We start from the raw sequence: 18,296 nt of genomic DNA, 5'->3' as shown, positions 1-18,296 counted from the left end.
TGGTTTGAGGGCCGGTGCTGGTCCACGACGAAGATAAGTATAGAAAATGAGTGTTGAGAAGCTTGTATAATAGGTTGACAAAGTAACCTCACGTCTGTTGATTCTGATAACGATTTTTAAAATGGGACTTCGATTTTGTGCGTCATGAAAAGAATTCATTTATTTAGTAATTTTTATTGTCATTTGGAAAAGTATCAGCCTGCAAAGGATCGGAAATTCAAAATGGTTTAGGATACATTTATTCTAAAGGCATGTTATTTTCTCCAATAATTCCCTATGTGCAAAACGATCACATTTGTTTCTGAAAGAAAATGTTGAAATGCATAAAGGCGTTATATGTTGCTCATCTATCCATTGCTATGGTACAGAAACTCACGTGTGTATTTTCTCTTCACAGCAGTCTAATGTGGATATTAAGTGGGTAGATGGTGCAAAGCCTTTGTTGAAGATTAAAAGTCACTTGGAGTCTACCATTTATACTCAAGTAAGTTGCATCACCTGAATTTTGTCAGTTTTAATACTTGACTATATTTCTGGATTAAAATAGACTATATTCGATTCTACAGCCTTAGAGAAGTTGTGGCCTGAAAGACTTTCTCATTAGTAGTAACATCATTCTTAATAATAGCTCAAAGTTAAAAATTCTTCTCAAATTACCAAATCCTTTTACCTATTAATGCCCCTTTTCTGTTTCAGGATTCTATCCAGCATAGCGTGTTACATTTAGTTGTCATATCTCCTTAGGCTCTTCTTGGCGGTGACAAGTTCCGAGACTTTCATTGTTTTTGGTCACCTTGTCAGTTTTCAGGACTACTGGTATTTTGTAGGATGCCCCTGTGTTGGGATTTGTCTGACATTTCTCTCATGGTTAGACTAGAGTTGAACACAGAAATTTGCAGTCAGTGGATCATGGCTGGCTACTACAGTTTGCTCTTAGCCTCGGCATCCATGAAATTTGGATCAAGTATCTGTGAGATGCCTCAAGCACAGTTTGAAAAATCACGGATGGAGAAGGTGAAGTCCACGCTCTTTGGTGTGGCCTACAAGGTCCCTCTCAATTCCCCCTGCCCACTTCATCGTTTTAGAGGAAAAGAAACCGAGGCTCTCTCGGGTTAGATGATTTACCCGAGGTCACACAGGTAATAATTAGAGGAAGCAGGTCAAAATCCGAATTTCATGATTCTGGTTCCTGATACAGTCCATGCCGTCCACAAATTCAATATCTGTAGATTCCATACAGGACAGCTGGACGCTGACCGGTGCAGGGCCAGGGTACATTGGGCACTGAATGCCTGGGACTTGTTCTGGTGACTCTCTGCTGCTACGTTTTCTTCACCTGTCAATTCAGACCTCTCTTCCTGCTCGTTTCATTAAAATATAGAAGCAGCCCAACTTCGGAGGCCACACTAGCCAAAAAAGAGATTAAACAAATGTGTGACTACTTGGGCATAAATGGTGACCTACCCGGTGTGCTTAGGTACATGCTGAATGTGCCTGGTTTTGCGGCTTTGTGTGACGGCCGAGAGGACTGTGGGACTCATTTAGGAACATGCATGTTGGTAGCTGCAGGTGCTGAGTCTGGCCATTAGAAGACCCAGGGAAACAGGTTTCCAATGTTCCGGGGTGGTGGGGTGTGGTGCGGGGGCGGAGCCTGTGCTTTGCAGGTGGGAGGGAGGGAGACGCAAGAGGGAGGAGATATGGGGATATACGTATACGTACAGCTGATTCACTTTGTTATAAAGCAGAAACTAACACACCATTGTAGAGCAATTATACTCCAATAAAGATGTTAAAAAAGAAAAAGAAATGAATCAAATTTCACATGGCTGTGTCCATCTCTTTTTCAGGATCTACATGTGCACAAATTCTTCCATCATTGCCAGCTGATTCAGTCAGGCTCAAAAGAAGTTCCAGGGGAGCTCATTAAATATTTAAAGGTAAACGAACAGTAGCTTTCTGTGAAAGGTTTGTTTTTCATGTCGTTCGGTTGCCACATTTTTTGACGGGGGGGAAAAAAAATCAAACGAACCCTTTAAAAATACCTTTGGCCGTGTATCCTCAAGAGAACACTTTCTATTATGTGCTTTTCCATCAAGGGGCTGTTTAGAAGCAGACCGCAGAATTGCTACATTAGGAAGAAAATGTTTTAGCCAGAATTCGTTGACGTATTTTTGAAAATCTCATGAAAATGTTTATTTCAGTTCCATAAATTGATTTTTCCGGGCCTTTTCTCATCTTGCCGATGGCCAGGTAAAGGTGGAGAAAGCTTGGGGGAAAGGGCCAGGAGAAATGGAGTCACTTTTGCTTGGAATGAAATGTGAAATGATTCCTGTGTTCATCGGTGAAAGATTATCAGAAGGGTCAGCTAAAAAAAGAGAACCTAGTTTCTGCATGTTGCATAGGAGGGAGTCATAAGTAACGCCATATTTTATCAAATGTATTGAGAATCCAAGACTCCATTTATTCCCTAATGGGGTGGGACAGGGCACACGTCATGGAACCCAGCTAACAGTGACTTTTCTTTTCAGTAGATCAGCCATGGCCAGTCTGAGGCATTTTTATTTTAAATGAAGCCTCTACAGGATTTCCCTTTAGGCATATGTTAATAGTGAATGATATTCTCAGGAAATGAAAAGGTTCATTTCTTTCAGAGAGGTACTATGACATGAGGTAATACACATATGGGTTCTGGAATCACAAACTGAATTTGTGTCCCAGGTCTGTCACTTATTAGCTCTGTGATTGACCTTGACCAACTTACTTAACTTCTCCAAGCCTTTGTTTCTACTTCTCTCACATAAAGATAAAAACCTACTTGTAGTCATGAGAGAAATGCAAATCAAAACTACAATGAGGTATCACCTCACACCAGTCAGAATGGCCATCATCAAAAACTCTACAAACAATAAATGCTGGAGAGGATGTGGAGAAAAGGGAACCCTCTTGCACTGTTGGTGGGAATGTGAATTGATACAGCCACTATGGAGAACAGTATGGAGGTTCCTCAAACAACTAAAAATAGAACTACCATACAACCCAGCAGTCCCACTACTGGGCATATGCCCTGAGAAAACCATAATTCAAAAAGAGTCATGGACCACAATGTTCATTGCAGCTCTATTTACAATAGCCAGGACATGGAAGCAACCTAAGTGTCCATCGACAGATGAATGGATAAAGAAGATGTGGCACATATATACAGTGGAATATTACTCAGCCATAAAAGAAACGAAATTGTGTTATTTGTAGTGAGGTGGATGGACCTAGAGACTGTCATACAGAGTGAAATAAGTCAGAAAGAGAAAAACAAATACCGTATGCTAAGACATATTTATGGAATCTAAAAAAAAGAAAAAGAAAAAATGGTCATGAAGAACCTAGGGGCAAGACGGGAATAAAGACGCAGACCTACTAGAGAATGGACCTGAGGACACGGGGAGGGGGAAGGGTAAGCTGGGACGAAGTGAGAGAGTGGCATGGACATATATACACTACCAAATGTAAAATAGCTAGCTAGTGGGAAGCAGCCGCATAGCAAAGGTAGATCAGCTCGGTGCTTTGTGACCACCTAGAGGGGTGGGATAGGGAGGGTGGGAGGGAGACGCAAGAGGGAGGAGATATGGGGATAGATGTATATGTAGAGCTGATTCCCTTTGTTATACAGCAGAAACTTAACACACCATTGTAAAGCAATTATGCTCCAATAAAGATGTTAAAAAACAAAACAGAACTACCCACTTGTAGGGTGGTTACAGGCCGCAGTGAGATAAGGCATCTGCTCTATAGTATTCATTCATTCCACACTTTTTTCTTGAGTGCATCCTACGGGCCAGGCTTCATTCTAAACATTGGGAGGATAAATGAAAAAAACAAACAATATCCCTGTTTTCAAGGAGCTTACTTTGTTGTGGAGACAGATGGACAATAAACACATAAATGCATACGCGCGCGCGCACACACACACACACACACACACACACACAGTGGTCCCTCTGTATCCTCGGGGGATTGGTTCCAGGACCCTCCATAGATACCAAAGTCCAAAGATGCTCAAGTCCCTTGCAGTCAGCTCTCCGTATCCACAGATGCGGAACGTGTGGATACGGAGGGCCGACTGTGTATGTCATGTCAGGTGGTAATAAGTGCTATAAAGAAAACCAAAACATAGTGCAGGAGAGTAGGAGTGATAAGGAGTCCCTCTTTTAGATAAAGTGTCAGAGAAGAGCTCTCCAGTAAAGTGATGTTTGACAGAGACCTAAAGGAAAGGAGGGTGCCAGCTATGTGGAATTCTGGGGGAGAGCTGGGAATAGCAAGGGCAGAGGCCCTGAGGAGCTTGCTTGGTGTGCTCAAGGAACAGCCGGAGGTCCAGTGTGTCTGGCACACAGAATGATAGGCCCTCACGTTGGAAAGGTGGCTGGGTTGCTGGTCAGGTCAGGCCTCCTAATATGATGTGACTTTGGTTTTAAAGTATCATTCTGCCTACCATACCGAAAATATATTGTTGGAAGGGTAGAGTCAGGGAGGTAGCCGATACATGGTGGCTACGATTCTTAATTATCATTAAGAAGTATAGTAGTCATCTAACTTCAAATCCTTTTCTTGGGGAATGTCTCGAACTCCCGCTCTACGTATGAGTGCATTGTCTGTTGAGATCATTGGCTTTTTCTTCCAGTGGGGAAGCTTTGTAAAAGTTTTAACAGAATTGAACAGAACACTGTTTTCCTATACTGGTATTCTTAGAATGGAGGAAAAACAAAGTACTCATATTTGCGTTTTTAAGGGTGTGGAATTTCTAATATTTATGTGACCTATGCTTGCCCTCTAGTGGCAGTGAATGAAATGCCATGTGATTATAGAAAGAGCTCCTGTATGGAATGTTAGCGCTGAAAGGGATCTTTAGCGATTTTGTTTTACAGATGAGGAAACTGAGGCCCGAGGAGAGTGATTTGCCTGTGGTCATTCTGGTTACTAGCAGAGCTGAGCCAAGCCTGTCTCTTGATGTGTCTCTTGACTCCTAGTCCTGTTTTCTTTCTATCAAACCTTGCTACCTGTTGTCCTTGTAAATGACAGTGTTTCATCACTTCATTTAACCATCTACATGTTGAGCCCTTATTATGTGTTCAGTATTTTCCTAGATGCTGTGGGGCTTGCAGAGAAGAATAACTTAGGCTCATTGTCTATAGGGATCTTACAACCAGTCAGAGAGACAGGATCCACTTAAGTCAAATGACAATATAAGTCAGTAGTACAAGTGATAGTCCAAAGCAATATGTAGTTAAATGTCAAATGCGTGATACAGGGTATAAATGCTAAGAGTTCACAAAACCGAGGAACCACTGAGACTAGAGGGTTCCCATCTTTATCCCTTTGGTTCCTTATTTTATTCATTTATTCAGTCATCCCTCAAATATTTATTGAGCACCTACTATGGGTCACATATTGTACTAGATGCTGGGACTATAATGGGAAAGAGTTAGACAACATACCTCCTCTAGTTGGGGTAGAGAGATTATAAATAAGTCAGTCACATTACATAGGGATGAGTGCTGTGAAGAAAATAGAACAGGTTAATGGGCTCTAGCATGACCAGGAGTGCAGTCACGATGGACTTGTCAGGGAAGGCCTGTCTAGGAGATGACACCATTTCAAGCTGAAAAGAAGCTGATGGGAGGAAGACAGCCATAGGTGATAAAGCTGTGTAAAAGGATGACAGAATATTGCAGCAGGTGTAAACACTTTGCAGTGGGATGTGTGGAAAGAAGAAAAGCAAAGACAACGTAGCTAGAGCACATTGAGCAGCAAAGCAGGAGGATGGCCTCAGATGAGTGGGGAGTGATAGGCAGGGTACATGTAGGACGGGGAGCCCTTCACAACCTTTTGTTCGTGGTGGTTGGTTTTGTTTGTAACAGAGGGAAATGACATTGTGGAATTTGCCTTTCCAAAAGAACCCTCTGGCTGCTGTGTGGAGAATAAATTCCAGAGGAACAGTACTGGTGCAGGGAGATGACTTCTGCATGGAAGGTCCGTCTCTCTTTTCTACTTGATGTGATCCTACTTAACGATCCTTGAACCTTCCTCCTTTCTGAAGCCTCATATGACATTCCCTCCTCACTGGCCGACTCGGCTGCTTCTTCCTCTGTACGCCTTGTATATACCACTGTTTTACTGTTTAGTGTTTGTATCGCAGTGATTTAGTTCCATGTGTTTTCCCCACACAGTCTGTGAACTTCTTGATGGTAGGAACCATGTTTTTTTGATGTGCTTGGCAATTGAAAGTTCATTCAGTATGCCTTTGTTGAATGAGTGAATGAATGGCTTCACTGAACTGGGGGTTTGAACTTGACTGGGAAGGGTGGTGAGGATTTGGCTACAAAGTGTGAACAAAGGTAGCAGTGCATTGATATATTCAAGGAGCAGTCGAGACACCAGTGTGGCCTCGTGAAGAATGATGAGTGTTAAGGTTAAGAGTGTAAGCTGGGTCTTAAGTAACTTAGACTTAATACCTGGGTCAGAGTTTCTCAAACTTGGCACTATTGACATTTGGGGCAGGATAAGTCTTTGTTGTAAAGGGCTGTCCTGTTCACTGGAGGGTGTTTAGAAGCATCTCTGGCCTATCCACTAGATGTCAGTAGCACCCCCACCAATTGTGACAGCTCAAAAACGTCTCCGGACATTGGGGTTGGGTTGTGGCACATGGTCTCTGGTTGAGAACCACTGCCCTAGGTCATGGAGAAGCATCAAAAGATTCTTGTTGGTGGCACAAGGTGGCCTGATGTAACCCCTATTTGAGGAGGATTAAGTTTTGGAAATGAGAGACATATTGGGAGTGAGGAGAAAGTGTACATAGACCTACTAGAAAATTATTAGACTATTTTGGTTATAGGTTAGAGTTCTGAAAAAGGGCGATGGCTGTAAGGATAGAAGAGAGAGGGCAAAAGGAAGGGAAAACCTGAAGGATAGACCATGGGTTCCCTGAGCTCAGTTTCTTGCCTTATGCATCCGATTGAAGAGAGGCTGCCCGGAAGTCTCAGAGGTCACTGTTGAGATGATTCAAATATAGATGAGAAAAGCCTGAAAAGGGATGCTGAGAGTAAGGATGGCAACATAGAGCAAGAGTAAGGGAAGCTATGAAAGGTAAATGCTGAGTTCCTTAGTACAGAGACTTGTTTTACCTGTGTCTATATTTCCCAGGGCACTAAATATTGAATTGGTGTAGAAGGTGCTCAGTGAGGTTTTTTTGGTTGGCCAGTTGACTAAATGATTGAGTGAATGAATGAGTGAATAAATGAATGCAGAGAGAAGGGAAGTAAGAAGGAAGACATTTTACATATTTAGCTGCTTGTATCATTTCTATGTATACACGGACATATTTCTTCTTTTTGATGTCAAGATACTAATCAGTAGAGATGAGTGTTAGCACTTTGAAGAAATGTATTGTGAGATGTTAGAAGGCAGAACTGCCTCAGCTTGTGGATGGTGCTAGTGTAAAGCCAATTATATATAGAAACACACTTTATTGAATCCCACGTAACTTCTCGCCACAAAGTAATGGCCCACTTGCCCCTGTAAAACACACGAACTTGGGGGCTGGTAGGCCCGTCTCCATTACCTCCAAACATGCCTGCTCCTCGCCCTGATTGAGTGTTGGTTTACCAAGAGTCTGTCGTCTTTATTCCAAAACCTGTTGATCCCAGTTATACTTATCTTCAATAGAGCATTTAATATTAAATGAACTAACAGAATCTGAGTGCCAAACTAGAGATGTGGCTAAAGTAACTGACAAAGTCCCCTATCCCCTGAAGCTCGTGTTTAAAGTGAGCTTATATTCTAGTGAATGTAGTTTTCATTACTTAATTTTTTGTTGTTTCACCTTTGCAAGTTATATCATATTTTGGTTTATTTTCATAACTAATAATGACTTATTTTAGTGTTTGCATGCCATGGAGATCCAAGTCATGATACAGTTTCTGCCTGTAATTCTTATGCAACTCTTCCGAGTCCTCACAAATATGACCCATGAAGATGACGTGCCTATCAACTGCACCATGTGAGTTTCAGTGTCGTAATACCAAGAAGCAACTTTTGTTTCCTTTTGCATTTCTTCATGTGAAATATAAATTTATCTTCCAAATGAGAACCCCAAAGTCAGAAATCTAATATCAGTTTTCTCTAGTTTCATACTTCTCAGACCAGGGGACTTATATCCCCAGGGACAGATGATACCAGAAACCATAGGATAAACTTCCTCAACCAGAGGTTCTAAAGCTGCTGCATGTTAGAAGCTTTTAAAAATGTCTGTTCCCGGACGATACTTCATACCAATTAAACCAGAATCTCTGAAGGTGGAACTCAGCATCAGTATTCTTGTTTTTAAGTTTCCCTGATGATTCCCTAATGCAAGGGAGTTTGAGAACCGTTGCCCTTGACCAGTCTTGTCCAATAGAACTTTCTCCAGTCGTGGAAATGTTCTATACCTGTGCTTTCCAATATGGTGGCCATTAGCCACATTTAGCTGTTGAGCACTTGAAATGTGGCTAGTGTAACTGAGGAACTGAAGTTTTTTTTTTTTTTTTTTTTTTTGCGATACGCGGGCCTCTCACCGCTGTGGCCTCTCCCGTGCGGGGCACAGGCTCCGGACGCGCAGGCTCAGCGGCCATGGCTCACGGGCCCAGCCGCTCCGCGGCATGTGGGATCCTCCCGGACCGGGGCACGAACCCGCGTCCCCTGCATCGGCAGGCGGACTCTCAACCACTGCGCCACCAGGGAAGCCCAGGAACTCAAGTGTTAATCGTAGTTAATTTTAATTCATTTAATCGCCACTTGTGACTAGTGGCTCTCACATTGGACAGAGTGGCCCTAGGCCATCAAATTGTACTCGAAAGAATAATGGAGTGTTCTTTTTATATGAAAACAAACAAGGATATATTGTAGAGTAGGATGCAAAATGCACCTGAATTTTGAAATTAAAACAGGAGTTTTCCAAAAAATTGTGAGCTCAGTGCTGGCTCTTTCTGGCTTTGCTGCTTCTGCTGTTGCCACTTCTGTTGAGCCTCTCTGGAGCCTCAGGGCCGAAACGCCACACGCCTCCATACTGTTTGCTCTTCTCTGCTGCTGGGCATAGTCTGGTTGCAAATTTAAAAAGCATTATTCTAGCCCAGTTGTTCTGAAAATGTGGTTCCCAGACCAGCAGCGTCAGTATCACCTAGGAGCTTATTAAAAATGCTAATCATTGAACTTCACCCCAGACCTAAAAAATCAGAAACTCTGGGAGAGGGGTGAGCACTGTACCCTCCAGGTGTTTCTGAGGCACGCTAAAGTTGGAGAACCACTGCTGGTCTCATAATTTTAAAACTTTCTATGAATCTTAGGTTTACTTCCAATTTTAGTTCATATCATTATACCTGCTCTGTCTCTCCCTTCCCTTTTCCCCCATCTGTTGTCATGCTTAACATTTTTTTCTATTCTTTTCCTTTTATTCTCACTAGAGGGGATTTCAATATTTACCTTACTGAAGGTTTTTTTTTTTTTTTTTTTTTTTACTATATGGTAGTTATGACCATACTTCAAATGTGGTTTAGAAAGGAGATGAAATATCTGGGTTGCCAAAATAGAATATCCGTCTTTTGAACCAGGAAACATATTTTACAAGACCCTGAGCGTGTTAGATGCTGAAATCTCTGTTAGACCCAAACTAAGATGACATTTAATGCGGTCACCTCACCTTTAATTATTCAGGCAGTATGAGGTATTTTTAGGGTTAAGTATGATGGTTTTATCGAACAATCAAACTGTAGTGGTTAATTGTAGCCTGACATGCTGACTTTTGTGAATGTTGTTTCAGGGTTCTCTTACATATCGTATCAAAGTGCCATGAAGAAGGCTTGGATAATTATTTAAGATCCTTCATAAAGGTTTGTGGAGTAAAGCTTTCTTTCTGAGCAGCTTGTCTTCTGAGAGAATTTTGTCTCACAGCTCGTTTTCTTTGATTGTAGTATAGCTTCCGACCTGAAAAACCCAGTACTCCTCAGGCCCAGCTGATACATGAAACTCTGGCTACTACGATGATAGCGGTATTGAAACAGTCTGCAGACTTTTTAGCAATAAACAAACTGCTAAAGGTAAGGGCACAGGACACGGCAGGCAAGAAAAGCAGCCAGAGATATCCTTGTTTGATACCCTCCCATTTCACTTCTGGTCTTTCATCGTTTCCTCGTGTGACTTTCCTTTTCCCACCACTTTACCTACACATCCTTTTCCCCCAAGTTCTCCACAGAACCTCCTTCATTCCCTTCACCCTTCCCACCCCATCCTGCCCACAGTCGAATGTGTAATAGGAAGAATTTTGGAGGAGATAGACCTGGGCTAGAATCCTCTATTCACTGCATAATAGTTCTGTGACCCGGAGCCTGTTACTTAGCAGTCCGGAGCCTCCACTTCCTCACTTCTAAAATATAAGCAAAGCATTTAACGTGTTGTTTCTGGCACGTAGTAGGCACTCAAATGGTGGCTCTTATTATTGTCATGTTTTTACTATTCCTGTTAATAATGGTAGAATTTCAGTTTTGGGTATTTTAGGATGTATCTGCTTGAGGCTTCTCTGTACCCTTCAAATTACACTTACACAAACACCTCTGCTACTTGGGCTGGCCCCAGTGTTGTACCAAGGGCAGGGTTGGGTCCCCCACTGGGTGCAGGCCATAATACAATTCACTGTCTATAGAGAATCTAAAAGCAATACTAAAGTAAACTAAAAGTTGGTTTGCTCTTATCGCCACATGTAGGCAACTCAAAGCAGTGTCAGTGATAAAACACCCCTCCCCACTGAGTTAAACATTCCCACCAAACAGCCTTTGTACATCACCAGCCAGCCCTAAGGTACACTACTACCTTTTTGCCAACACAATTTGAAGGTATCCTGTGGGACTTGGACAATTGCGATCACTTTAAAATGTTACTAAAGTTCAGAGACAAAATCCATAGTGATTCGTCAACCTCTGCTAAGCTTCAAGGATTTGGGTAACTATTAAAGATTGATTTGTATTTATTTGTTTATTTTAGTACTCATGGTTTTTCTTTGAAATTATTGCAAAGTCTATGGCCACATACTTGTTGGAAGAGAATAAAATTAAGGTAAGTAGGCTCAAGAATAATATTTAACATAGACAAAGAAGGCTAATCTTATTCACAGGTAGCTGTGACATGCAAATCCTCTTTTATATTTTAAGGACTCTTAGCCCTTAGCTTTTTCAATTTTGCTTAAAACAAGCAAAAAAACAATGGATGTATTGCAAAAATCTGACAGTTCATATGTTTTCAAAGTCTGATCGTCAGAGACTCTTCCACATAGTTTCCTGCGAGATATTTGCCATGTTAAATGCATTATCTTTGAAGCTTTCCCTTTGTCTTGTGGTTTTAAAATATCTATGTCAGAACATTCATTTGGAAGAAGAACAAGTACCAAATAAGAAAGAACCATTCTCTTAGAAAGGTCGAAGGCATGTACAAAGTTAAAAACACTTTATGTAATAATACATGTGCTCCTGGCATGTGCTGTATACATTTAGTCATATTTTTGAACTCTTTCGAAAGTACAAAGAAATTTTCTTAGCTATAGGACTTGAAAGCTAAGATTTGTGAAGTAAAAAATATTCACCTCATACTTAGCATTTTTATCAGAAACTTCACAGAGCAGGTTTACTAAAATTGAGATGCATGGATACATGTATACTTTGTGTGTCAGGAAAAACATGGAATGAACAAACGGATGTGTCTGTATCTCAGGAACATGATTCCAAAGCTGGGTCAGAATGACCTACTCTTGTTCATGATTTCAGTCAGTTATGGTATTAGATGTCCAGATAGTTCCTATAATGATCTAAAGTATACACTGAACTAGCCATGTCATTTTTAAGTTGGGAGAAAAACTCCAGTTAAAAACACATTTTTATACAGAATGTGTCTGAAAATAAAAACAGCAATTGATTTAGATCTTTTGCAACTCTTTTTTCTATGCCTATTTAATTTAAGCTTCCCAGAGGCCAGAGATTTTCTGAGGCGTATCATCATGTCTTACATTCATTGCTTCTTGCGATAATTCCTCACGTGACTATTCGCTATGCAGAGATTCCTGACGAGTCCAGAAACGTCAATTATAGTTTGGCTAGCTTCCTGAAGGTGAGTTAAAGGCAGCCAGCACATGGTAAGGAATTATTCTTCACCAATATGGTCTTTAAAGCCAAAGAAACAAAATTACCTACTTTCTAGAGACTCAGCTAGGCTGCTGGAGAAACTTTTGACTGAATTAATCCATCAATTCAGTTAAACAGCCATGTTTGATCCCCCACCCGCAATGGTTAATTAATTAAATCAGAGGTCCCACATAGGTGGCTTAACCAGAAGGCACGTCTTGCTGGTTTTACATGGTGTTTCTCAGAAATATTAATTTGAATGCCTTTAGGTGGGGCATGTACTTTCTCGGTTGCCACAAACCCCACCACTCCTTAATATACCCCGACACTTTTTTTTTTTTTTTTTTTTTTTGCGGTACGCGGGCCTCTCACTGTTGTGGCCTTTCCCGTTGCGGAGCACAGGCTACGGACACGCAGGCTCAGCGGCCATGGCTCACGGGCCCAGCTGCTCCGCGGCATGTGGGATCTTCCCAGACCGGGGCACGAACCCGTGTCCCCTGCATCGGCAGACGGACTCTCAACCACTGCGCCACCAGGGAAGCCCACCCCAACACTCTTTATACATTTAAGTAGCTTCTCTGACCCTGTTGGCCTCTGAGTTTGTAACTCTTGAACTAAAGGCCCAGTCTACACATTGCTAATATAATCACCATCTACTTGTTGCTAATACATGTAAATGAAAATTGTTGATTTTGGTCAGTGAGACTATTTTGAGAGATGTCAGAAACTCCTATATTTATGAAAGATAGCACGTTTCTCATTGTTGTATTTTGTTATTCTCCGTATGTAAGGGGCAGTGCTGGAATGCGATTGTTCTAGAAAGTGGGTAAATAGTATTTGATTTGCTGCAGAGAAGGGGCATGGGTTTGTAAGGCACTTAGTTTTTACTTCTCTCCACTCCTCATCTTCTCACAGCCTTTCATCATGTCTCAACCTTATCTTAAGAACCTCATAGTCAATAATCCACCCAAGCAGTTTTAGTATCTCACATACCCTTGTTTTCTTATTAAAAATTCACAACTAGGTTTCAGATCTCCAGAGCATGATTTTCTGATGTAAGACCTCTGTTTACCAGAACTAAAACAAAGTTTTAACACTATTACATGAGCCCTTTTGTGTATTAAAAACCAAACATCCACATATCTTTTTAAAGTAAAGATGAGACTGTTTGAAATATAAAACCTCCGTTTCTTCCATGGAGTTTAAACTTAAAGTTTGCTGTGTAAACAGAATAGAACATAGTCGATTTAATAGCAGTATTTACCTCATTCAAGTCAACAAACATTTGTCTTCTATGTGAGAATCCAAAGATGTGAGAGGCTCTCTCTGTAATTATATTCCAATACATGTACAAGATCAAGTGTGATGACTGCTGTACTGAAAATACAAACAAAATACAATTGGAAAACAAGAAAGGGAGGGATTAGGACCAGGTAGTATGAACAGAGACTAGAAGAATAGTTCCCCAAGACAGGGTTGAGGGTGTTTCAGGTAGAGGATTCATGAGCAAAGATGAGATATATGCATTCAAGAATTGTTCGGGGAAGAGCAAGAAAGTCATTGTGCAGAGTTTAGGATGTGTGGAGGTAGAGCTGGAAAGACCATCTGATGCCAGATGATGAAAGGCCTTGAATGTCAGGCTAAGGGATTTAGATTCGGAGCTATATGCCATGGAGCTGTCTATATACCAGAGATTTTGGAAGAGGTGAGGAAAAAGCCAGAGTCAAGGCAACCAGTTAGAAGACCAGTCTTTCTCCCTGTCTGCCTGGCAGAGTCCATTCATCTTTTAGGCTCAACTCTTTCCTAACCTTCCCACACAGGGCTGATCACCCCTTCTGTTGTTTACCCGTCCTTTACATACTTGTATAACTTTTTATTGTGCTGTATTTTAATTGTTTGTTTGTTTATTTGTCTTTACCATTAGACAAGACTAAAGACCATATCTTATTCACCTTTGTATTTCTCTAGAATGTAATGCATTGTTTCAAACACAGATCCTCAAAATGTTTTTGGATGAACAGATAAATATAAGCCTACCTCATTAATCCAGGTGAGAGGTCATGAGGCAGTGGAAGTTGAAAGGAGAGATGAGAAGTGAGATACAAATGGCTGATTAATCAAATATTGAGTTCCTTCTATTTCACAGGGTTACTGTAGGTACCATGGAGAACATAAGAAAAAGGGATCGTTCCTATTGTCCTCTCTAGGTGAAAACAGGAAAATAATAAGGAAAACACAAGCTAGTATAAAGTGTTTAAAGGGCCCTGTAGACCAAGGTGGTTAATGAAAATGGGCTTCATCATTGAAGAATGGGCAGGATTATGTAGAAGCAGTGATAGAATTGCTAGCTAGACTTGGCATGAGCAGAGACCCAGAGGTGGGAATGCACAGTGCATCTTGAGTGGGTGATAAGTAGATGAGCTGTATTGGGAGATAAAACTGGAAAAGTAGGTTGGGACAAGATTGTGAGTGCCCTTGAATGCCAAGCTAAGGAGTTTGAAATTATATTAGAGGCAATAGGGAACTGTTGAAAGCTTTGGGGAAGAAAGGTGACATGATTAGGGCTAGGACTTAGAGATTAATCTGGAAGCAGTTGGATGGAAAGATTAGTGGCAGGAAGACAGGTTTGGAGGATAACTGCAGTTGTGCTGTTGCAAGGTAATGAAAGCCTTAACCAGGAGAGTGATAGTAGGAAAATATGAACAACTAGTAGGGTTGTCACAGAGGAAGAATGTTTTGTAGGCCAAGACTTCACAGGGCCCAAAGAAAAACTTCACTTTTGGCCTGAAATGTTCACGTAGGCAAGCCCCGCTAACCACCCTCCAGTTCACTTTGAGCTTTGAGAGTTAACCAAAATGAGGCAGTATAGCTAATAGATTACATATCAATATATATGCGTATATATGTTTATATACATATATGTGTATATATATGTATACATGTATTTGTGTGTGTATATATATGTGTGTGTATCTGTATCTTAGTTTGAAAATTATACAGTTGAGTCCCAATTCCAATGATAAGTCATTTGCCCTTTATCTCTCTCTTTTTTTAAAAAATAAATTTATTTATTTTATTTATTTATTTTTGGCTGCATTGGGTCTTCATTGCTGGGCTCAGGCTCTCTCTAGTTGCGGTGTGCATGCTTCTCATTGCGGTGGCTTCTCGTTGCGGAGCACGGGCTTTAGGCGTGCAGGCTTCAGTAGTTGTGGCACGCTGGCTCAGTAATTGTGACTTGCGGGCTCTCAGAGTGCAGGCTCAGTAGTTGTGGCACACGGGCTTAATTGCTCCGCAGCATGGGGGATCTTCCCGGACCAGGGATCGAACCCGTGTCCCCTGCATTGGCAGGCAGATTCTTAACCATTGTGCCACCAGGGAAGTCCCCCTTTATCTCTTTAAGGTCACCTAAATCTCTGAAAGTTTTTCTATTATCTGTAAAAGTGAGAATGTCATCCCCTTATTGTGGAAAAAATTTAAAATTTTTTGAATTTTAAAAACTTGACAGACCTTTAGAATTATGTAACTAACTGTTCATTTTGATTTGGTTCCTATAGCGCTGTCTGACACTAATGGATAGAGGATTTGTTTTCAATTTGATAAATGACTATATATCTGGATTCAGCCCCAAAGATCCTAAGGTAAGTTATAAGGACATAACTGCAGTGGGTGTCAGACATTAGAGTGTGAGAACAATGGTGACATTCTCCTCTGGAGGATTTGGAACTGCTGTTTTCATTTAGGTGCTTTGACTAGAGTTATACGTCAAAGCAGGGAATAATGGATAGTGTTTTGGGGGTCCCCAATACTACCCCGTGTTTGATGGTTCACTAGAATGACTCACAGGACGTACTCATGGCTAAGATTCATTACAGTGACACAAAGAGGATGCTCAGTTGGATCAATAAGGGGAAAAGACATCAAGTGGAGTCCTTGGCAATCTACGTGTAGGCTTCCTGAGTGCCCTCCCTCCTGTGAAGGGTCACATAGAGCACATCCTCTCTCCAGCAGTGAAAATTGAGCCACATGTGTGCAACATTTCTCTTTAGGGAAGCCCATTTGAGACTCAGGGCTTAGGGGTTTTGTTGGGGGCTAGTTGTGTATTTGAGGCTGGTCAAAATTTCCAGAGTCTTGGAAAGGACAGGAAAGCAGATGTTCACCATAAATCACATGGTTTGCACACTGCTGAACAGGTTGGCACAGAAGGCACAGTCTTATCATGTAGGAAATGTTTGTTTCAAGGTCTAATTTCCCACACCACAAAACAAAATCACAGGCCAATATCTTTGATGAACATAGACGCAAAAATCCTCAACAAAACATTAGCAGACTGAATTCAACAATACATTAAAAGTGTCCTACAACATGATCAAGTGGGATTTATTCCAGGGATACAAGGATGGGTCAACATCCACAAATCAGTCAACCCGATTCATCACATTAATAAAATGAAGGATAAAAATCATATGGTCATCTCAATAGATGCAGAAGAAGCATTTGCTAAAATTCGACATCCATTTATGATAAAACCTCTCAACAGTGGGTATAGAGGGAACATACCTTAACATAATAAAGTCCATGTATGACAAACCCATAGCTAACATCATACTCAACAGTGAAAAACTGAAAGCTTTTCCTCTAAGATCAGGAACAAGGGGCTTCCCTGGTGGCACAGTAGTTAAGAATCTGCCTGCCAATGCAGGGGACATGGGTTCGATCCCTGGCCCAGGAAGATTCCATATGCCGTGGAGCGACTAAGCCCACATGCCACGACTACTGAAGCCCGTGTGCCTAGAGCCCGTGCTCCACAACAAGAGAAGCAACCGCAATGAGAAGCCCGTGCACCACAACGAAGAGTAGCCCCCGCTCGCTGCAACTAGAGAAAGCCCACGCGCAGCAACAAAGATCCAACACAGCCAAAAAAAAAAAAAGATCAGGAACAAGACAAGGATGCCCACAGAAATTAGGCAAGAAAAAGAAATAAAAGGCATCCAAATTGGAAAGGAAGAAGTAAAACTGTCGCTATTTGCAGATGACATGATAATACATACAGAAAACCCTAAAGACTACACCAAAACTCTGTTAGAACTAATAAATGAATTCAGTAATGTTGTATGATACAAAATCAACATATAGGAATCTGTGGTATTTCTATACACTAATAACAAACTATCAGTGAAATTAAGAAAACAATCCCACTTACAATTGCATCAAAAAGAATAAAATACCTAGGAATAAATTTAACCAAGGAGGTGAAAGACCTGTACACTGAAAACTATAAGACACTGATGAAAGAAACTGAAGAAGCCACAAATAAATGGAAATATTCCATAATCATGGGTTGGAAGAATTAATATTGTTAAAATGTTCATACAACCCAAAACAATCTACAGATTCAGTGTATTCCCTATCAAAATTCCAGTGGTATATTTCACAGAACTAGAACGAATAATTCTAAAATTTTGTGTGAAACCACAAAAGATCCTGAATAGCCAAAACGATCTGAGAAAGAACAGAACTGGAGGTATCATGCGCCCTGATTTCAAACTATACTACAAAGCTATCATAATCAAAACAGTATGGGACTGGCATAAAAACAGATACACAGATGAGCAGAACAAAACTGAGAGCCCAGAAATAAACCCATACATATATGAACAATAAGTTACAACAAAGGAGCAAAGCACATACAGTGGAGAAAAGACAGTCTCTTCAATGAAAGGTGTTGGGAAAACTAGACAGCCACATGTAAAAGAATGAAACTAGACTGCTCTCTTACATCATAACACAAAAATTAACTCAAAATGGAGTAAAGACTTGAATGTAAGACCTGAAATCATAAAATTCCTAGAAGAAGACGTAGGCAGTAACCTTATTGACATCCATCTTAGTGATGTTTTTGTGGATCTGACTCCAAAGGCAAAGGAAACAAAAGCAAAAATAAGCAAATGGGACTGCATCAAACTAGAAAGCTTTTACACAGCGATGGAAACCATCATCAAAATGAAAAGGCAGCCTACTGAATGGGAGAAGATATTTGCAAATCATATATCCATCAAGGGGTTAATATCCAAAATATATAATGAACTAATACAATTCAACAACAACAAA

The 18,296-nt window shown here is 40.9% G+C and overlaps 1 protein-coding gene across 2 annotated transcripts in view; it reads left to right on the top strand.

Moving 5' to 3' along the window:
- Window positions 1–18,296, top strand: part of DOCK11 (dedicator of cytokinesis 11) — a 189,857-nt gene that overhangs the window by 95,533 nt on the left and 76,028 nt on the right. For both annotated transcript variants that reach the window (XM_060002424.1, XM_060002425.1), the window contains exons 22-29: window positions 398–484; window positions 1,848–1,937; window positions 7,929–8,047; window positions 9,842–9,911; window positions 9,993–10,118; window positions 11,059–11,130; window positions 12,028–12,174; window positions 15,743–15,826. In XM_060002424.1, coding sequence (XP_059858407.1) covers window positions 398–484; window positions 1,848–1,937; window positions 7,929–8,047; window positions 9,842–9,911; window positions 9,993–10,118; window positions 11,059–11,130; window positions 12,028–12,174; window positions 15,743–15,826 — 795 coding nt within the window. The remainder of the gene's footprint in view (window positions 1–397; window positions 485–1,847; window positions 1,938–7,928; window positions 8,048–9,841; window positions 9,912–9,992; window positions 10,119–11,058; window positions 11,131–12,027; window positions 12,175–15,742; window positions 15,827–18,296) is intronic.

The sequence above is a fragment of the Delphinus delphis genome, chromosome X, assembly GCF_949987515.2.
Source record: "Delphinus delphis chromosome X, mDelDel1.2, whole genome shotgun sequence".
Taxonomy (NCBI): domain Eukaryota; kingdom Metazoa; phylum Chordata; class Mammalia; order Artiodactyla; family Delphinidae; genus Delphinus; species Delphinus delphis.
Note: the sequence above shows the minus strand (reverse complement) of the source record. Positions and strands in the feature narration are given on the sequence as shown.